Source organism: Vulpes vulpes, chromosome 9, assembly GCF_048418805.1.
Source record: "Vulpes vulpes isolate BD-2025 chromosome 9, VulVul3, whole genome shotgun sequence".
In the NCBI taxonomy this organism is placed as follows: domain Eukaryota; kingdom Metazoa; phylum Chordata; class Mammalia; order Carnivora; family Canidae; genus Vulpes; species Vulpes vulpes.
Genome location: NC_132788.1, coordinates 99238234 through 99260415, shown reverse-complemented (window position 1 = coordinate 99260415; position 22182 = coordinate 99238234). Strand labels below are relative to the sequence as shown.

General features: G+C 45.4%; 1 protein-coding gene across 22 annotated transcripts in view; it reads right to left on the bottom strand.

Annotated features, from left to right (window-relative positions):
• EPS15L1 (epidermal growth factor receptor pathway substrate 15 like 1) overlaps window positions 1–22182 on the bottom strand; it is a 97000-nt gene that overhangs the window by 57512 nt on the left and 17306 nt on the right. For 17 of the 22 annotated variants that reach the window (XR_011994452.1, XR_011994453.1, XR_011994454.1 and 14 more), the window contains exons 2-9: window positions 15037–15078; window positions 14756–14845; window positions 14252–14299; window positions 12347–12442; window positions 11233–11295; window positions 8014–8139; window positions 4112–4171; window positions 458–691 (exon numbers count right to left, since the gene is read on the bottom strand). Coding sequence is in view for 18 of the 22 variants with exons in the window: in XM_072721312.1 (XP_072577413.1) it covers window positions 458–691; window positions 4112–4171; window positions 8014–8139; window positions 11233–11295; window positions 12347–12442; window positions 14252–14299; window positions 14756–14845; window positions 15037–15078 (759 nt within the window). In the remaining 4 variants the exon portion in view is untranslated. The remainder of the gene's footprint in view (window positions 1–457; window positions 692–4111; window positions 4172–8013; window positions 8140–11232; window positions 11296–12346; window positions 12443–14251; window positions 14300–14755; window positions 14846–15036; window positions 15079–22182) is intronic. The other 5 variants (XR_011994455.1, XM_072721322.1, XM_072721319.1 and 2 more) reach the window with 1 other exon arrangement.

Sequence of the window (22182 nt, the reverse complement as noted above, 5' to 3'; positions counted from 1 at the left end):
CCAGAATTCCTGTTAAAACCCTAATCCCAATGTGATGGTATTGGGAAGTGAGGCCTTCGGAAGGTGAGTACTTCATGAGGGTGGAGTTCCATGAATATGATCATTCCCCTCATAAGGGAACCCCAGAGAGCTCCCTCGTCCTTTCTACCACCTGAAGACAGCGAGGAAACTCAATCTGTGAACCCAGAATCAGGCTCTCATCAGACACCGAATCTGCCTGTGCCTGGATCTTGGGACTTCCTAGCCTCTAGGTTTTCTGGGAGAAATAAATGTTTGTTACAGTCAGCGAGTCTATGGTACTAAGGTGCCAACCATAAATATAGTTTGAAAAAACACAATCACAAATGTTACCTTTCTGGAGTCACAAATTACTTGCTCCCAAGGAACATCTGGCTGGGACTCTGCAAGTATACACGGCTGCTCCAAGAAGCAGCCACGCATGCAGAGGGCACCATACCTGTGTTTGCTTGATGCTGTGCTTGGGAGACAAGCTTCCCGTGCTGTTCAGGCTGCTGACACTGCCGTGGGAAGGCGTGGAGCGGAGGCTGTCTTTTGGCGGGGGGCTGGCAGGCAAGACGGGCACAGCGCCTGGGAACACCGTCTTCTTCCTCTTAGAAGGTGGGATGAGGGATGGGGGCAGGACAGAGGGCACAGGCTCCTTCTCAAGGGCTCGGTACACCAAGTGCATCGCCTGTGAATGCGAAAGAGAATAACGTTCAGGTGGCCAGGCACAGGCCGTGGCAGGGAGAGGGAAGCTTTTTCTGGGACTGTATGCTGTGACAATGACTGCTCTTTTTGAGGCCACTTCTAAGTGGAACAAAGTAAAAAATAAACCTTTACTGATGCATTCTCTTCCAAAGCATCATTTTTCCGGGATGTGTTTAATCACATAAGACCAACACAAGCACAAAAGGAATTCAATCGTGCCAGACTCCACACATGTCCCTTCACCACACAGCTCCAGGGCTGATGACTCCCCAAGTGCTAGAATTTGAAGTCTAAAGATACACTGAGAACTGTGCTTACTTCCTGTTTCAGACAGGCAAAGAAAAGAAACTTTGTCTAAAACAAAGATTTAAGTCTGTTTTCAAGCTTAACAAAACCCTTTGTTAAACCAAGGGTCCTTGGGTGGCTCAGTCAGTATTGATTTCAGTTCAGGTCATGACCTCAGGGTCCTGAGATCAAGCCCCATGTCTGGCTCTGTGCTGGCTCTGTGCTGGGCATAGAGCCTGCTTAAGATTCTCTCTCTCCTTCTCCCCCAGACCTCGCTCTCAAAAAAAAAAAAGGACAAAATCAAAATTCTAACCCTTCCCACTTAAAAATATTCCTTGAAAAAAAAAAAAAAAATATTCCTTGAGGTGCTATCTGCATTTAGACCAGATCACTAACATAAGTAAAATTTACCATCACTTAAAAATGCTACAGAATGTTAAAAACCCAGCAAGTGATGAAAAGAAACCCAAATGACACAATTATAAGACCCATTTACAGAACAACATAAATCTCAGCTGAAATGATGGGAAATGATACAAACAAAACAATAATGGAAACTTGGGGCTCCTGAGGCCGTGCAGAGAGGGGCACATTCCCAGGTTCACTCTAGGCCAGTCATCCCATTCCTGGGAATCACCCCAAGAGCAGTTCAATGAAACAAGCACCTTAAGACAAGTGTGGTCACTGGAAATATAAAAACTAAATAACGAGAGACTAGAAGACAGGGAAGCTAATATTCAATGGAGAAAGAGTTTCAGTTTTGCAGCATGAAGGATCTTGGAGATGGGAGGTGGTGACAGCTGCACAGCTACATAAAAGTATGCCACTGAACCACACACTTGAAAATGGCAGGGTGCCTAGGCGGCTGTCAGTTGGGTGTTGGCCTTCAGCTCAGGTCATGATCCCAGGGTCCTGGGATCAAGCCCCATGTCAGGCTCCCTGCTTTAGCAGGGAGTCTGATTCTCCCTCTACCTCTGCCCCTATCCCCATTCATGTGCTCTCTCTAATAAATAAATAAATTTTTTTAAAAAATGGCTATGATGATAAATTTTATGTTCTATATATTTTACCACAATTTAAAAAAAAAAAAAAAAAAACCACACAGGGATACCTGGAATGGCTCAGTGAGTTAAGCACCCAACCCTGATTTCAGCTCAGGTTGTGATCTCAGGGTTGTGAGGTCCCACTGCAGTCTGCTTGTGATTCTTGCTCTCCTTCTCCCTCTGCCCCTCCCCCTGCTTTTGCCCACTCATTCATGCTAATAAAGAAATAAATAAATCTTTTTTAAAAAATTAAAACATATTGCCCTTAACTACAAGAAGCTACTTTGTTCTCCTTTGAGATTCAAGGGAACAAGGTGAGTGAATAAATCTCATGAATGGAAAAGGTCAAAGATGTGAGGTGGAGGGAAGGGAGGAAGAAGAAGAGACAGAATGACACAGGCCCAGGGTGAGGAGGGCTGGCATGTGAGGACCTGAGCATGGCCGCTAGGCCACGGAAGAGGAAGGGGGTGGGGAGCTGGAAGGGTGTGAAGGGAGTAGGTGCATGGTAAGGCAGCCTACAGTACAGAAGAGCCCTGATCAACACACAGACATCACTGCCATTAAAAGGAGAAGAGGGCAGGAGTACCAGGGTTGGACATAAGCAGACCTGAAAATAGACGGTGGTGCCTTGGAGCATCTGCTGGGTACATCTACATGTACACCTACTCCCAACTCTGTCTACTGAGAGGTCCTGGAAGCAGTGGTATCCCAGGAGCACTGAGCACCCCAGAGCCCACATCCTGGTTTCTAACACCATTCTCCACTACATGGAACCAGGGCTCCCTGGAGAAACAGGGTTGGGGCAGGAAATATACAGGAGGAGCCATCAGCCATCTCACCATGCCAAAAGGAAGCCAAGTGCTCTGACAATGATGGAATGTGACCAAAGGACAAAGGAGGCAGCTGGGAGGAGCTCTACATGGGCAGAGTAAATCACACAACTAAAAGATTATAAACCGTGGAACAGAGGATACAGCCATGAGTCCACTCTGACACAAATTCCTTATAGTAGAAGACTAACTAAAAATGTGCAAAAAGTGCCAGAATTAGAAACTTGTCTGGCAACCACCATAATCTTCAATCAGGTGAGAGTCCTGGGAGGACATGAGAACTAGTGGGTGAGAGGTGGAAGAGTAATGAAGTGTCCAGTCTCCAAGTGTCTCCCACAAGACACTGAGTCACAGGAAGAGAGTAATTCTGCAGGGAGAAACCTGCAGCCTCCACCAACCACAATTAAGGTGGACACCATGTCGACAATGGGGCAAGAAGATAGCACAGGTCCTGTCAATGGCACAGACCCCAAGAATAACAAGCCATCACCTCAGTGGAGTCCTGCCCCACACAAGGGCATGACCTGGATTGTCAGAGGAAACAGTTGATATCCCCAAGCTAAGGGACACTCCACAAACTGCTGGCCTACACTCTTCAAAATGCGCACAGGCCCATGAGACACAGAGATAAATAGAGCTGTTGCTCCAGATTAGAGGATAGGAAAGAGACTGTGGAATGTAACAAAGGAGGCTGGAACTTCTTAGCTGCAAAGAATGTTGGGGAAAGTGGTACAGTCTGAGTCATATTCTTAGACAATACATAAGGACATATTAATATGGAAGCTATATGACAAGACACACAACAGATACTATAATTATTAGATAGACACTGTCTATGTTAATTTCCTGATTTTGAATTGGACGCTGGGTATGTAAGAGAATTTCCTGGTTTTAGGAAATACACACTGAAGTATTCTGGGACAAACCAGTATGGTGTCTGTAACTTACTCCAAAACAGCCCAAAGGAAAATTTTAGGTGTGTGTATACGTACATATGTATGGCGAGAGAGGGAAGGAGGAAGCAGATAAAGCAATGTGGTAAAATAATACCACTGGGGAATTTTACTGAAGGGTATTCCAAAGAATTCTCTGTATTACTGCCACTTTTCTTTAAATCCAAAATATATCAATTTTTATCTGATTTTTAAAAATCAGATAAAAAAAAAAAGACTCCAGAAATCCCACATGAACTATACATTTCCTTCCTCAGTAGGGTGGGAAAAGAGAGTCACAGCAGGGCCATACCACAGCAAACTCATCTCTGTCCAGGTGCCCATCCTTGTCGATGTCACTGAGGTCCCAGACCTGCAAGGGAAAGAAAGCAAGGCTTACTGGGGAAGGAAGCATGCCTGCCAGAACTCAGATTCCGAGTGCTCTGGGCATACCAGGGCTACGACAAGGCAATCAAAATACATTTAAGAACCAGTCGGTGGGTTGTCTGAAAAACCACCAGCTGAGGAAGTATTGTCAATTCCAAGATCCTTTCCGTTACATTACGTTCATTTTCTCTAATGTACAATCATAATAATAACCAGGTCCACCTTGGTTTTTTTTTTACCGTCTTACAAGGAATTCTTGGACAGAAAAGATGGTTTGGTTTTGGCACAGGTGTTGCTCCAACACAAACTGTCCCCACCCCCCCTTTCACACTGTGCTGAGCTGAGGTCGGCCAAGTCTCCTCTCCTCTCCCGCTGGTGGATGATGAGGCAGGTGCCACTGAGGATGCATGGCCCATCGCACACTTTGAAGATGAAGCTGGCAGGTAAGAGTTTCTATACTGGGCCAAAGGTCAGGTGCCAGATTTTTTTTCTAAAGCACAATCAAAGCACTAACTTCCTGACCCAAGTCAGCCCCAACTCAAACCAGCAGGCCTGTTTGACTCGGACAACACGGTATGGCTCCAGTATCTAGAACCAAGCAGACCCCTTAGCATCCAAACATGGTGGTATTTCATGTGCTGGCTACCCTCTCAGTCAATCATGAGCAACATCAGCCCAGGGACATTTCTCCCACGCAAGTCCCCCTCCCCAGCCCTGCCACCATCTTTGACTTGGGCCTCTCCAACACTCCACAAAGGCCACAGCCTCCAGTTGGCTTCTTTGCCTCCGATCCTTTCCCTAGGGTTACAATGGGGACTGTTCTAGAATGCACTCTAAGCCTGTCCCCTAGACTGGCACATGGAACCTCCTGTGGCCTATACAGGTCCTTGTACCACATCCCAGCTTCCAGGGACTCCATCCACTTCACTCTCTAGGGAGCCCAAATTGCTCGCAGTCCCTTCAAGCATATAGATGGCCTTTGGGAGGTGTTCTGCATCAGGCTGAATGCTTTATGCCTCTGGTTTCAATGCAGGAAGCAGGGGTTCGGGAAGAGTAACTTTTCCAAAGATATGGCACTTGCCTGGGGGAACTTGGACGAGAATGAGACTTCCTGACTCCACGTCTCTCCCTGCCCAGGGCCTCTGCATCTCAGCACCACTGCCATTCGGGACCTTATCAGTGTCTGTGGTGGGGCTAACCTGGCACTGCATGGTGTTGAACAGCATCCCAAGCCTCCACCTACCTGATGCCAACAACACCTGCCCCATGTGGGACCACCAGAACTGTCTCCAGACACGGCTCAACATCCTCCAGGGGAGGAAGTACGTGGTAAGAACACCAGCCCTCCCCAGCATGCCTCTGCTCATGCCACTATGTGCCTGGCCTCCTCATCCTGTCATCAGCCACTCATCTCTTCACTCTGGAGGACACAACCCTGAAGGGCCTATTCTAGGCAGCCCTCCCTGCCTGCCCTGTATGCTTCCTCTCTGCCACTGTCCCCACTGGGCAGAATCACAATTATCAGGGAGGCAATGGGCAGTAGGGGGTCACCAGGAAACAATGAGGGCCCTGGGGACCACCTAGGTCCTATTCCCCTCTCCATGAGACCCCAGGAGGCTTATTAGCCACTCTGAAAGCCCACTTTTCCTCATCTAGAAGATGGAAGTGATACCATTCATAACAGGGCGGCTGCAAGTCCTGAAGGACTTCATTCATGCAAAGTGTTCTAATGGGATTGGCATATAGTAAGACCTCAATAAATAAATATCACAATCTTAACCATTATTTATCTCTTTGACCCCTTGGACTAATTTCTAATTTCATCCTCATCTTCCCAGTGCCCAGCACAAGGCCTGACCCAGAGCAGACTCCAAACTTCCTGAATGGCTGAATGGATGGTTAGTGCATGGATGAATGGACAGATGCATAGATGCATGGATGCACGAGTACACTGATGCACATATCACAGATAGGTGTAGAGATAAATGGGTACGTGAATATGGATGCACACATGCCTAGATGGACAGGTGCACAGGTGAATGGGTGCATGGTTATGAATGCATGTGTGCATGGATATGGATAAGTGCATGGATGGGTGCATGGATATGATTATGGATGCATGTGTACATGCCTGAATGGGTGCACATAAGGCTGGTGTGTGCAGAAAAGGAGGGAAGGAGAAAGCCCAGCAGATGAGAAGCGACTCCTATGCCACAAGACCTGGAGCCAGGGCAGGAGATCTGCAGAACACACCCTTCCTAGCCACATCTCCCTTTGTAATGAAGCTACCTTCACCTCCATCATTCTGTCTTGTTTGTAATTTGGCTCTATAGAATGATTACATCCATTTGTCAGGTATTTAGCAAGGACTGCCAAATGAATGCACACAATGAGCAGGACTGGGTCACCCCATCTTGCTGTAATTAAAACTCATGCCTTGGGTCCCTGGGTGGTGCAGCGGTTTGGCGCCTGCCTTGGGCCCAGGGCGCGATCCTGGAGACCCGGGATCGAATCCCATGTCGGGCTCCCGGTGCGTGGAGCCTGCTTCTCCCTCTGCCTGTGTCTCTGCCTCTCTCTCTCTGTGTGACTATCATAAATAAATTTTAACAAAAAATAAATAAATAAAAAATAAAAAATAAAAAATAAAAAATAAAACTCATGCCTTGTAAAGACTCTTGGTCCCCATCACAGATCTCCACCTATACCATGCCACAGCCCAGAGGAAACAAAGGGACTTGAGAGATTGCCTTTCTTAGCAGCCTTCCTTCAAAACAAAGTATTAAGATGGGTTCTACTTGGGTCCTTTCAAATGGGCCAGTGTCCACAAGTCATACTCAAACAGAAACCAAGGGACAAGAATTTGCATCTTTCCCAAAGGTTGTCCCAAATGTCGTAAGCTAGACCTACAGGTGTCGCCTAAGGCAACAGAGACTATGCTCAGTCCCCTGCTCTGGGTTTGTGCCTGCCACATCACTGTAATCCAATCCAGACAGATGACAACACCCATCCCTTCTTGGTGAAGAGCAGGGAACTCAGTATAGATGCCTTGTGGAACTGGGCTTTGTCAAAGAACAAACACACGGGGCCATGATGCAAACCTCATTGGAGGGAAGACAGTCTGGAATAGAAAGCTGTAACTAAAAAGAACTTGCATTTAATAGGAAGAAAACTAAGGGCTTTCTTTTAAGAGAACGTGTAAAATTTCTTCTAAGTTTACAGCAGATTTTAAAGTACCTTTAACTTAAGCTCCCAGATAGAAAAAAAAAGGTAATTAAAAAGAGAAAAGAGGGGTGCCTAGATAGTGCAGTCAGTTGAGCATCCAACTCTTGGTTTGGGCTTAGGTCTGACTGAGTCCTGTGTTGGGCTCCATGCTTGGCGCAGAGTCTGCTTGAGATTCTTTCTCCCTCTCCCTCATGTCCCATCTCTCTAAAATAAATAAATAAGTCTTTAAAAAAAGAAAAAAAGTTCTGGACATATACTCCCATACTTCTCCCCAGGAGCACACGGAGATGTGGAAATCCTGGGTGTGGGTTCAAATCTCATTTCTGCCTGTCTCTAGGCTCCAGGCAGCAAGTTCACTTCTGAGGCTGCCTTCCCAAGTGTGTAATGGGCCCACACCAGCATCTTCCCACAGCCCAGGGAGCATCTGTGAGCCACATCCATAAAGCCCTAAGCCAACTTGACCATAGCAAGTTCTTCATGAACATCAGCTCTAACAAAGCCTCCAATGGTGCATGGCCTTGTGTAAAGCCTCATATGCGTGCGTGGGAACCATGCATGGGGCAGACGGCAGTCAGCAACAGTGTAGGATGCGAGAGAATCACTCACCCGGCCCAGGACATCAAGAGGCAGCTTTGAGTTCATGAGGACTGGCTTGACTTTATCTCCAGAGAGCAACCCATTGATGGGTAAGAGGCTTTCAAAAATTCCATCGAATTTTGCCTTTTCTTCCACCTAGTTGGAAAAGAATAGCCTGAGTAAGTAAAAAAAAAAAAAAACTGTGAGAGAGTCCAAAATGAGCTCTGACCCGAAACTGAATGAAAACAGGCAAGGAGGGCAGCCCCCGTGGCCCAGCGGTTTAGCGCTGCCCTCAGTCCGGGGTGTGATCCTGGAGACCTGGGATCAAATCCCACGTCGGGCTCCCTGCGTGGAGCCTGCTTCTCCCTCTGCCTCTCTCTCTCTCTCTCTCTCTGAGTCTGTTGTGAGAAAGAAAAGAAAAGAGAAAAGAAAAGAAAAGAGAAAAGAAAAGAGGGATCCCTGGGTGGCGCAGCGGTTTAGCGCCTGCCTTTGGCCCAGGGCGCAATCCTGGAGACCCGGGATCGAGTCCCACGTCGGGCTCCCGGTGCATGGAGCCTGCTTCTCCCTCTGCCTGTGTCTCTGCCTCTCTCTCTCTCTCTCACTTTGTGCCTATCATAAATAAATAAAAATTAAAAAAAAAAGAAAAGAAAAGAAAACAGGCAAGGACCCACCCCTGGGCTCGCCTAAAAGTACAGGATGGTCTTATGGCAGTTCCAGAGTAAACATCTTCCCTAAAGGAAATAGCTCACTGGAACTACGAATCTGGAGACCAAGGTCAATGGAGGGACAGGACCTGGCCCTAAGCCTTGCTCTCCACCATAGGGGCCGCCTGGGAGACAAAGATCACCCTACCTCCCTGCTAGGAGCTCACTAGGACAAGAAAGGTCATAGTGTGAATGGGCTTTCATTCTTTAAGACAAACAACTAAATCTGGATATCAACCTACAGGACTAAAAGAGCTCAAGAACCAAATATAAAAATAAACCAAGACTTAAGCAACCAATTATCAAAATCAACTTTAAGCACAGGAAGTCCTCTTACAGTAAAAAAAATAAATAAATTATAAAAGCTCCTCGTAAACAGAGAGCCCTGGGCAGGACTAATAGCACATGGCCACACATGTCAAAGGGGCCATCAGTGAGGTGGGTCTGGGCAGGGGCCTGCAGTCTGCCCTCCTCCGGAAATGAAACCCACAGGGACTGGACCCAGGGGATAGAGAGCCCTCACCACCCACTCAGCCCATGAGCTGGAGCCCCTGAGAGCATTAAGAAACCCTCAACAAGCATCCATCGACAGAACAGATAACCTAAATGTGGTGCATCCACACAATGGAATATTCTTCAGCCTCAAAAACAAAGGAGATTCTGATCCAGGCTACAACATGGAATAATCCTGAGAAAATTATGCTGACTGAAATAAGCCAGACAGCAAAGGACAGGTACTGTAGGATTCCACTTCTATGAGGTCCCCAGAGGAGTCACATTCTCCTCTAGGCGCCAGGAGGTGGAGTGGGGAGGGGAGGAGTCAGTGTTTAATGGGGACAGAGTTTCAGTCTGCAGTAATGAGAAAGTTCTGGAGAGGAACAGTGAAGATGGCTGCACAACAGTATGAATGTACCTAACACTACTGAACTACATGCTTAAAAATGATCAAGATGGTGGGGGCACCTGGGTGGCTCAATCAGTTGAGCGTCCGACTGGGTTTTGGCTCAGATCATGATCTCAGGGTGCTGGGAGAGAGTACTGCATTGGGCTCCCTGCTCAGCATGGAGTCTGCTCAGGATTATCTTTCCCTCTCCCTGCCCCTAACCTCCCTCACACATGTATGCACCCTCTCTCTCTCTCTCTCAAATAAACAAATCTTTAAAAAAAAAAAAAAATGGTTAAGATGTTCATGAACTTCATGTCACCTACACTTTACCACAATTAAAAAGAAAAATAGAAAACAGAAGGGAGCGCATGAGCAGACACTGCATGGGCGAGGCACTGGGAGCACTGAGAAGGCAAGCACCCTGTGTCCACCTTGAGTGTCTGGAATCATGCCCACATACTTCACTGCTTTGAGCAGCCCAGGAGCTCTCCCAACGGAAGAGAACACTTGGCACTTCAGCTCTGTCAATGTTTATCTGATCAAAACAGCTGAATCTCTCTTGAAAACAGTCTACTCCTGTAATGGCACCTTTCCTGCCCAGCCTCCCGTGCTTGCGAGGCCTCACAACCTCCTCTGGCGCCAGCCCTTCTCATGAGGCCTCAACACAGCCCTGCAGGAAAGGGGCCAGGACAGCTCAAGGCAATTCTGGCTTTATTTTCCACAACAAAGCAGCTCCTTTTCAGAGTAGGTGCCCTGCAGACTACAAAGAAGGAACATCCTTTGGTACTGTGACTGCTGCTGGCAAAGTGCTCAGCTGCTCCCAGAGGTCACTTCCCCAATTCCTGGGTCAGAAGAGGCCTCCTTCTGCCCTATGCCTACACAAACCTCCCCTTATCCAAACCCTTCAAAGGACAGGACAGAAAAATTGTGTAAAAACAGGACAAGTGTACTTGATGTGGGGTGGGGGTGGAGGGACATCTTTATTTTATAGCAAGGCTGTTATTAAGGTTAGTATTTAAGCCAAATAAAAGTGAGGAAATGTTACAATCCCCTTACAAGTGGGGAGTGAGGAGGTCTCAGGCTCTAGGGCACCGTCTCCATGTCCCACACACATTTCCTTTAGAGCTAATTCTGTACCTATTAGAGGTTACCACTCTTGCTTTTTTTTTGCTGCTTCTAGAAAGACATGGAACATGGAGACAGTCCCCTCAGGTACTGAAAGAAGCTTTTCAAAAAGCAATGAGAGCATCAGAAAGGAATGAATAGCAACACCCAAACTGGCTAGAAATAAGAGGGAGAGTTACAAAGACATCTTAGATGTCTTCACACTTGCAAATTCTCACAACTGCTCATTCTATCCTGATTCACCAACCCAGGCAGCAAAAACCACATAACATGACCTAAAAATGCAAAATATTAACTGTAAAATTTTAAGAATCCATTGCCTGAAACTCAGCTAATGGCCTTAGCAGGGCAACACCCAAAAATGTCACGGCCATTTCAGAAGATTTTAATCTGAAAGAGTGTCTTGGTTAAATTCTGTGGCAGACTCACTCTGAAACAGAACAATCATCCCATCCAACGTTTTGAGCACCACAAATGGCTGATACAACTGCACGTAAACGGATGCATGAGGGGCATTGCCCGGGGGTCACTTACCCTCACAGCCCAATGGGCCTCTGCAGATGGCGGCGTGACCATCAGAGGGCTGCTGGTGTCATGCTGTAAAGGAAGAGAAATACTCTGCTGTGGATGGCACAGAATTCAACTACAGAGAATGTGTCTGTGCAAAGGACACACGTTTCAGGGTGACTCAGTTGGTTAGGTGTCTGCCTTGGGCTCAGGTCATGATCTCAGGGTCCTGGGATCAAGCCCCACATCAGGCTCCCTGCTCATGAGGGAATCTGCTTCTCCCTCTCCTTCTGCCCCTCCCACTCCTGCTTGTGCACTCACTCTCTCTCTCAAATAAAATCTTTAAAAAAAAAAAAAGGACACACATTTCAAAGTGCTTTCAAAATGGGGAAAGATCTCAAAAACTTAAACACAGAATCACTATATGCCCCAGCAATTACCCACCGAGGTAGAGACCCAAGAGAACTGAAGAGACAGGTACGCCAACAAATCCCGGAACACAAGTTATCACGTCCACCAACAGAGGGATGGATGGGCCAAACAATGCAATCTGACTCAGCAATGAAAAGGAACCAAGCACCAACACTTGCTACAGGGCAGATGATCCCTGGAAACATTATGCTGAGTGACAGCAGCCAGATCTAGGATTCCAGAAATGCCCACAACAGGTAGATCCACAGAGAGACAAGTGGCCAGCAGCGGCCAGAGGAGGGGGACCCATGAGTGACTGATTACTCAGTGGGTAAAAGGTTTCCTTTTGGGGTGATAAAAATATTCTAGAACTAGAGATAAGTGATGGTTGTACAACACTGTCAGTGGACTAAATGTCACTAAGTTGTTCACTTTAAGATGGTGAATTTTAGGGCCCTGGGTGGCTCATGGTTGAGCATCTGTCTTTGGCTCAGGTTGTAATTCCAGGGTCCTGGGATCAAGACCCACATCAGGCTCCCCACAGGAAGCCTCCTTCTCCCTCTGCCTATGTCTCTGTCTCTCACGAATAAGCTTTTTTAAAATCTTTAAAAAAAAAAAAAAAAAATGGTGAATTTTAGGTTATATAAATTCCACCTCTATTAAAGAAAGAGAGAATACAGTTCGATAGATGATAGTAGAAGAGCATGAACTGAAGGATTTCAATACTTACGAATTTAGGTGGCGGCATGTTCAGATTCAGATTGCTCAAGGTAACTTCGTGGCCACTCTGTGCACAGGCCACTAATCTCAGCGCAACATAGAAACCCTGCAAATCCAAAAGAGGGAGAGGTGTGAACACCAGCTGGCTGGCGATAACGGGGGAGAGCTGTCTACAGTCGTGGGCTTCAGGAGAGAGGGATTTCTCTTCACTGCAGCAAGAAAGACTGAATGTGCAAAAGTCACTTGAGGGTCAAGCTGAACAGATTTCCCCCTGGGAGCACTGTTTAAATGAATATGCCTGCCAAGTGGACTTAGTCCACCACACTCTGGACACTGTAAAATTTTAAATAAATGTATTTTTTATAACTTTATTATTTTTTAAGTAAGCTTTATGCCCAATGTGGGGCTTGAACTCACCACCATGAGATCAAGAGTCACATGCTCTACTGACTGAGCCAGCCAGGCACCCCTCAAATAAATACATTTTAGGCAATAACAAGCTCCCAACATTTAGGAAAATGTTAGATTAGGTAAGTAACAAACTAAAGTTTAAGATTATAAATAAATGATGAGTCAAATATGTGTTGACTTTTTAAAAAATGGTTTGAGACAGATATAGTTGTTAGGGAACTGATACGCACAATTCGCTATGATCCCCCTGGCTTGCTGGAGATAGCCTCTCCCACCTGCCCTCTGTGGCCTAATGTGGACCTCATTCCCACATAGGGACAAAGGACCTGAACTAGGCCATCAGGGACCTTTGCTCCTCCTTGCCTCCTCCTAACCCAGAACTGGCCATGCCACAGTCTTAGTGAACTCAGGCAGCATCATCTAATCTTTTAAATTGATCAAATAGCCTGAGAACATGAACTGTTTTAAAGCTATAAACACAAGTACAGTTTTAAAAACCTCCTCAAAGAGATAAACACTAAACCAGCCCTTCTCAGACCGGTGTCCACAGAATGCCCAGGTGGCATATGCAGAAAAGGGGATGTAAGAAAGTTTCTAGGAACTGCATCAGACAAAGTTAACAGGTTTCTTGCCCACAAGGATGCTCAGAATCTTTCAACATGCAGACATACAGTGCAAATCTCAAGGAAGGGAGAAAGAGCTGATAGTGCTTTCCCAATGGATCAGATCATGGACAGTAGGACAACAGGAACAACATTCCCTTGGGATTTAGTTTAGGGAAAGACTGAACAGAATTAAAATACGACCACTTAAAGTCATTTGTAAATGCCATAAACTTCCATTTACAGAACATTCTCAAAATGACAAAGTCATGATGGAGAAAGAACTAGTGGGGTGCCAGGGGTTAGGGTGTGACTGCCATGGGGCAACACAAGAGATTCTTCTGGGGGCCAGGCAGTTCTATATCCTTTGATGGTAATTACATGAATCTGTGCAACTGATAAAATTACACAGAACTATACACACCAAAGAACACCAAAAATTGCATGTAAAACTAATCAGCTCTGATCAAGGCCTCTAGTTTAGTACCACTCCAGGCTCTGAGCATCACACTATGGTGACGTAAGCAGCTCTCGCTGTGGGGAGCGGAGGAAGGATACACCGGAACTCTCTGAACTATTTTTGCAATTTCCATGAGTCTTATTTCAAAATAGAACATTTTGAAAACATTTTCATCACTTGTAAGCACACAAAATATTAAAAGATCTGCTAACCACGAAAGATGGCTCCCTCCAAATGTTTTCAAAAAACCTTTATTTCAAAATGAAACCTTCCAATTTTAATAGTCTGATGGCCGCACTTATGTCTAGTAATACTTGTCCGCGGCAGTAATAAGGAAGGAAGAGCAGAGGTGACCCAGCCTGTGGGGTTCTGGCTCAAGCCTCTCCACTTGCTGTGTTTATGGTGTGTATGTATATACACATATATATATATATATATATACCTGTTTGTCCAAGAACCCTTTACCTTCTGGGTCGGCCAAATCCCATATCTGTGGAAACACAAAAGTGCTCATAAGTACAACTGCCAACCACTGCCCATTTATTCACAGAACAGGAACTGATGCCTCTGTGTCTGAGCCTTACAAGTCAGCTGGAATGGTCACTCCCGAGCTCTGGGTGAGGAGGCAGATTTGGAACAGATGAATGACCTGCCTGCTCCCCATGGGCACACAGCTAGTCAGTGGCAAAACCTAGAAAATACCCAGGTCCACTTGGCTCCAAAGCCAAAATAAACCCATAAGCTGTCAAGATCCCCAAAGCACTCAGGCTTCTTGTCTGCTGCCCAAGAAGTAAGTGGAATATCCACCAGTGACAGCCTGCCAGGCTCACAGTGACCAGCCCACTCCCCAGGAGGTACATCCCCTTGAAGAGAAGTCTGGTCTTTGCCTGCCAGGGGAGCCCTGAGGGCGGCCTCAGAAGAGAAGTCATTATCCATCTTCACGTACCTTCCCAAGGATAATGTCTGAGAGTCCAGACTTCTTTAGAAAAAGCGCAGCTTCACTCGCCCCAACTCGCCCTGTGTATGCCGGGTCTACCTAGAATAGGAGACAACTCTTGAGACAAGACCTCAGCAAACGGACAACAGATAAAGCAGTGCATAGCCCACTGGCTACTGGCTGATAACTTGGGAGGATAGAAAGGGACTAAACCGGGCTTCTATTAAGGTTTGTGCCTGCCAAGATAGGTCCTCTCTAATTCAATCCAAAAAGACACCAATGAAACTTACCTGCTTGTAATAAGATTCATATAATGGATTTCCAGTGGGAATCTGTAAACAAAACCACAGACACTGGTCAAAAAGTGGACACGCCCCACCCTAAAAAAAAAAAGTGTCATCCCCTCAAAGTGCTGTTACCAAAATGTACAATAGTGAAAATCAAAATGTAGGCACTTTGAAGGCCCTCCCTACACAGACTGCAGCTTGTTTTTATTTATTTATTTTTAAGTTTTTATTTACTGGAACACCTGGGTGGCTCAGCAGTTGAGTGTCTGCTTATGGCTCAAGGGATCCAGGATTAAGTCCCGCATCAGGCTTCCTGCAGGAAGCCTGCTTCTCCCTCTGCCTATGTCTCTCATGAATAAATAAATCTTTAAAAAAAAAAAAGATTTTATTTATTTATTCATGAGAGACAGAGAGAGAGAAAGGCAGAGACATAGGCAGAGGGAGAAGCAGGCTCCCCAAAAGGAGCCCAATGCGAGACTCAATCCCAGGACCCCCGGGATTACAACCCGAGCCAAAGGCAGACACTCAACCACTGAGCCACCCAGGTCAGCTTGTTTTTAGACAAAGATCTCATACTTACTCTGTCTGGGAAGAGGAAACGCTAATGCTCTTTCTCAAGTCCTAATTCCTATACAAACAACTTGACACTCAGGGAGCAGGAGCAGCCGAGATGACTTCTAGTCACCAAATGAAGGGATTTCAATGTACCCAGGAGCTCAGAGGGAAAAGACACCCTATCCACTGAGACTGTTCTCTGGTTCCAGAATCCAAACAGGAGTTTCTGCATGTCATCACGAATCACTAGACAGGCAAGCTTCAGACTGGTTTCCCTGCCCCATATCTCATCCCCACCCATCCCGTCCTCCACCAGCCACCAAGGGATACACACTGACTGGTTCCTATTGGGAGACAGCTGGCTAGTGACCACTCCTACTGTGGCAGGCCAGATGTTCAAAGTCCTCAGCTCAGCACAGAAGACACTCCACATTCCAGCCATCAGATCCCCAAGATATCACAGTTTAGAAAAGGGAACCACCCACTCTAGGGTTATGTGGCTCATTAAAGCCATGTCTGGATCTGGCCTGGTTGGCGGCCAAACTCTCACACTTTGCACCTGTCCACAGCCTCTCTTCCCAACCTTAGTGAGCTGTCCCCCAGGGGAGATGTCAGCTGGGGGAGGAATTAAGTAGCCACTAAAACGTCAGCTCTAAAGGCTTATACTTTTGGATGTTTTGCCATGTGAAGGGAAAATAGCAGTACATAAGCCTGTCGACTTAGTGAGCAAAGTAAAGAATACCCAATTATGCTTAATCGTATAGAAGAACAGGCACAGAAACCATTAAAGACAAGAGAGATGGGGAAAGCGAGGACTGAATGAGAGGTGGGAATACCATGTTTGTTTTAAAAGTCTTTGAATGCTGTCCTGTGATTTTTTTGTAATGAATAAAACTGATGGAGGTGGGTTTCTTCCAGTTATAGTCACTGGATTTGAACCAGCCTAACACTTGCATACTGCTGTGGCATAAAGAGACTCACTTCAGGTTAAAAATAATGCCAAGATTACGGTCAGCTTCTCTGGGGGATGCCAACACCTGCGAGCATATAAAGAAGCGAAAGTGCAGAGAACACCACCAAGACAGAATGAAAATAGAAGAGCATGAAGACCTGAAAGAGGGAAGGGGAAAGTCAAAACAAAAAAGGGGCAAAACTTAAAAAAGCAGAGAAAACTAAACACAGAGCAACATGGAAAGGAGAGGAAGGCCAGGTGACAAGAAGCGGAGAAAGAAAAGTAGACAACACCTGGGAGAAGGACCCAGAGGTAAGTACACAGCTACAGCACCTCCGTGGCTAGCTGCTTCCTCCTGCCTGGTGCACTTGCCTGACACGGTCACTGGGGGAGTCTGTCACCCTCACTCAGCTCCTTTGGACCTTAGACTACGGTGCCTGCCATCACACCCTGCATGACCTCTAGGGCTTAAAACCCTGGCACACTCCCAAAGCACATCTCCTCAGAGTAGGGCCCACAGAGGAAGCCGAGTCAGGCAGGCCGTTTGTCAAGGTGACAGCAGCCAGGGCCAGACGGCACATCTCCTGCCACTGGCTCACAGGAATGGACTGTATAAGCCCCAGAGGCCCTCACCTTGATGGCAAAGGTTCCCTTCCCACCAACAATCAGAGAGGCTCAGGTCTGAAATACATTTCCAGTGGGATTTTTTTTTAATATCTCATGGTAGACAAGAAAGAAATTTCCAAGCCACTGTAGTTCTAGTGAAAAGAGAGTTACAGTATTTGGGGCATACAGAGTTAACAATCATCTCCCAACTTCCCAACTGCTTCTGAGCAATTACATCCACACACAAGAAAAACACAACCCTGAATAGTCTGGAAAGGCCACTGAAGCACCAGACCCAAAGGTCCAACCATTTGTGCTAAGGGCTCATCCCCCAGACAGTCTATGGCCAGGTTTCAATCCCACACGATTCTCAAGTGACAGAAAATCACAAAAGTGTGCCTCAACTATTCCTCTCTATGGGAATCAATTCAGTTAAGCTGGGACAATGACCACAGTTAGAAGCTTCAATCTGATTACTCATACTTCAGCTACTGCAAAAGCAAAAGAAGGGAAAGAGAGGGAAACACTAGTTGGCACTTCCTCTCACTACCCCGCCTCATCCTGGGGACAGTGGAATCACGTCTGCAAGCTGCCCAATATGCCACTGAGACCGCGCTGAAGACACTAATATCATGAATCGCCCAGTGACTGGTGGTCAATGTGGCCAGCTTGTGGGCAAAGATCTCCATCACAACCAGCTCCCCCATGCAGGCAGCGGCTCCCAGTGGGACTGTTACAGCTGTTGGGACAGAGCACACTGAGAGTGGACACCAGAGCTGTTCCCCTCTCTCTGACCCCGAAGTTAGCCCAGGGCCAAGCCTGGTGCACAGGCACAAAGGGAGAGCGAGGGGACAAGGCTTTTCAGTGTCAGAGGCTGCAGAGAGCTGGGTGAGGTCTTTGAAAATGGAAGTAGGACAGCGATCTCCTTCGCCAACCCACTCTGCTAAGAGGCCATCTTCAACTCGCAGTGACTGAAATATTGATGAGGCTCGATTGTGATTTTCAATTTGACCTTTCAGTGCTCGTGGTATCTTAAAATACTCAGAGATAACATGAAAAGTTCCTTTGGCCTCTTTGCTCTATCCTCCAGCCTCGATGTAATTTATAAGCAGGGTGACAGGGAAGGGAGTGTACTAAGAACAAGTTCACAGCCTTTGGCTGGGAGAACTTTGAACATGACAGTTCATGTGAGCACACACAATTTTAATGCAGGAGAAAGCATCTTGAGATTAAGAACACAGCAGTACCACTTTAGAGGGGAAATCCTCTGATGATCGGGATTCTAGCCATTCCTAAACCTCTGAGGATTGAGTCCACCCAGATCTGATCCCCACTTTTGTCCACAAGCAGGACCCTTCCTAAATCTTTATGCCCGGAATCAGGAGAATTCCCATTCTTCCCAGAAAGGATGTGCTTTCATGCAAAACAAAACAATGATTGCCAACCTTGCTCATTTCAAAATGGCATTTCTTAAACTCATTTTAAGACTTTTGGAGAAAAAGTTTAGTTCCTTGCTCTGATAAATAGGGGGTCACATTTATGGAGCACTCAATGTTTCCTATCCAGTACACCTCATTTAATCTTCCAACACCACTATGGCACAGGTATATTGTTGGTCCTAATTTATGGGTGTTGAGACTGAGGGTACCTTGCCCAAGGTGACAGAGCCAATGAGGGAGAGAGCTAGAGGAGCACCCAGGTCATTTGGCCCTAACCTACTTTGCAACTGGAAAAAATAGTCCAGGCATGACAGAGCTGGGCACTGGTCACAGTACAGCCTCCCATCCATGGAAGCCTGGGGAAAAAATGCATGCATGTGATTATGTAATGGTGCATTTTATTCAATCCAAGAGGTGAGAGTACAAGATTCAACTCAAGTATATAAACAGATTTGAAAACCAGTGCAGCCTGTCATTTCCCCCAGAAAACAAGACCCCATAATGGCTGTATCTTTTTTTTTTTTTTTTTAATTCAAGTGTGGTCAGCACACAGTGTTATATCAGTTTCAGGTGTACAATATAGTGATTCCATATTTCCATATATTACTCAGTGCTCATCAAGATAACTGTATTCTTTAATCCCCATTGTCTGTTTCCCCCATGCCCACCCACCTCCCCTCTAGTAACCATCGGTTTGTTCTCTATAGTTAAAAGTCTGGTTTTAGTTTGTCTCTTTTTTTTCTCTTTGTTGTTTGTTTTATTTCTTAAATTCCACATCCGAGTGAAATTATGTGGTATTTTTCTTTTTCTGAATGACTTACTTCACTTGGCATAATACTCTCTAGTTCCATCCAAGTTGTTGCAAATGGCAAGATTTCATTCTTCTTTATGGCTCAGTAGTATTCCATCATATATATATGTGTGTGTGTGTGTGTGTGTGTGTGTGTGTGTGTGTATAGCTCCTCTTTATCCATTCATCTATCGATAGACACTTGGGGCTTTTTCCATAGTTTGACTATTGTAAATAATGTTGCAATAAACATAGGGGTGCATATATCCCTTCATATTAGTGTTTTTGTGTCCTTTGGTAACTACTCAGTAGTGCAATTACTAGATTGCAGGGTAGTTCTATTTTAAATTTTTTGAGGAATCTTAATACTGTCTTACAGAGTGGCTGCACTAGTTTGCATTCCCACCAACAGTGAATGAGGATTCCACTTTCCCCACATCATCGTCAACACTTGTTGTTTGTGTTTTTGATGTTAGCCATTCTGACTGGTGTGAGGTAATATCTCACTGTGGTTTTGTTTTGCATTTCCCTGATGATGAGTGATACTGGAAGAACAAATGTTTTTTAAATGTCTATACCACTCCTAAGCAATGTACACTTTAACGCACTCCCTATCAAAATACAGCATTTTGGAGCGTCCCTGATGGCTCAGCAATTTAGCGCCGCCTTCAGCCCAGGGTGTGATCCTGGAGACCCGGGATCGAGTCCCACGTTGGGCTCCCTACATGGAGGCTGCTTCTCCCTCTGCCTGTGTGTCTCTCATGAATAAATAAATAAAATCCTTTAAAAAATAAAAAATAGGAGATCCCTGGGTGGCTCAGCAATTTAGCGCCCGCCTTCAGCCCAGGGTGCGATCCTGGAGTCCCAGGATCAAGTCCCGCGTCGGGCTCCCGACATGGAGCCTGCTTCTCCCTCCTCCTGTGTCTATCGTAAATAAATAAATCTTAAAAATAAAAAATAAAAAAATACAGCAGTTTTCACAGAACTAGAACAAACAATCCTACAATTTGTATGGAACCACAAAAGACCCTGAATACCCACAGTAATCTTGAAAAAGAAAAACAAAACTGGAGAGATCACAATTTGAGACTTCAAGTTATATTACAAAACTGTAGCAACCAAAACAGTATGGTGCTGGCACAAAAAGAGATAGATAGATCAATGGAAACAATAAAGGTCCAAAAATAAACCTATAATTATATGATCAATTAATAATCTTCAACAAAGCAGGAAAAAAATATCCAATAGGGAAAAAATAGTCTCTTCAACAAAAGGTGTTGGGAAAACTGAACAGCAACATGCAGAAAAATTAAACTGGACCACTTTCTTACACCATACACAAAAATAAACTCAAAATGGATTAAAGATCTAAATGTGAGACCCAAAACTATAATAATCATAGAAGAGAACACAGGCAATAATTTCTATGACACTGGTCATAGCAACATTCTTCTAGATGGGTCTCCCTAGGCAAGAGAAATAGAAGAAAAAGTAAACTATTGGGACATCATCAAAATAAAAGGCTTCGAAACACAGCAAAGGGAAACAACCAACAAAACTGAAAGACAACCTACTGAATGGGAGAAGATATTTGCAAATGATGTATCTGATAAAGGGTTAGTATCTAAAATATATAAAGAACTTATACAACTCAACATCAAAGAAAACAATCTAATTTTAAAAAATGGGCAGATGACATGAACAGACATTTCTCCAAAGAAGGTAACCAGATGGCAACAGACACATGAAAAGATGCTCCATATCATGCATCATCAGGGAAATGCAAATAGTGTGCTTTTCAACCAGGTTGCCAAGTTTTGTGGGAATTAGGCAGGTAACACTAAACAACATCCAGATCGGAGTTTCTACTTGGGAAACCAGATGCTGATACAAAACTGCAGCCCACGGGGTGCCTGGCTGGCTCAGTTGATAGAGCACGCAATTCTTGATCTCAAAGTTGTGACTTCACGCCCCACACTGGGTGCGGAGATTACTTAAATAAATAAAACTTAAAATAATAATCATTTTTTTTAAATGCAGCCCAAAGAAGTGTTCACACTTAATAGTCCTTGTTTCTCTCTTCCACTTACCATTAGCAGCCCTCACTGCTTGCAAAGCCATTACTTTGGCTATGTGCACAGTCATATTCTGCAGCTGAGGAAACTGGGATTTAGCTCAGCAGCATTTAAAAACATCAAAAAACACTGAGGCATCCCTAACCTCCCAGGGACTGAGAGCTCTTTCCAACTGCCCCATCAGAGGTTTCTAAACCAGAGTTAAGGTAAGTATTGCTGAGAAAAGAACAACACTGATGAGAGAGAGCTTTTATAATCACAAGGAAAAAGAGATCCTAATTTAAAAATGAGCAAAGTAGAAGGCAAAGGCGATTCAGAAAGAAAAGACACAGCAAAGTTGGGGGAAATGTTCAATTTCCGCATTGCAAAACAGAAGCACCAGCGTTTGCTATGGTTGGCAGAGTCAGCAAAGGGGGAACAAGCATCTTGGGTCCTGTGGGTGGGAAGATGACCAACTGTCTTCTCTGGAGGGCCATACAACACCACACACTTAACGTGTACACCCCTGATATGCAGGCTTCACTTGATTCCTACCAAACTCCAGCAACATTTTTTTTGTAGATAAAAATAAGATTATTCTAAAATATATAGAGACAAGCAAAAGAACCAAAATAGCTAAAACAATTTTGAAGAAGAAAAATAAAGTGGGAGAAGCAGTCTACCTGGTTTCAAGTCTCACTATAAGGTAGTGTGGCAGTGATGAAGGGGTAGACACGCAGAGCCATGGAACAG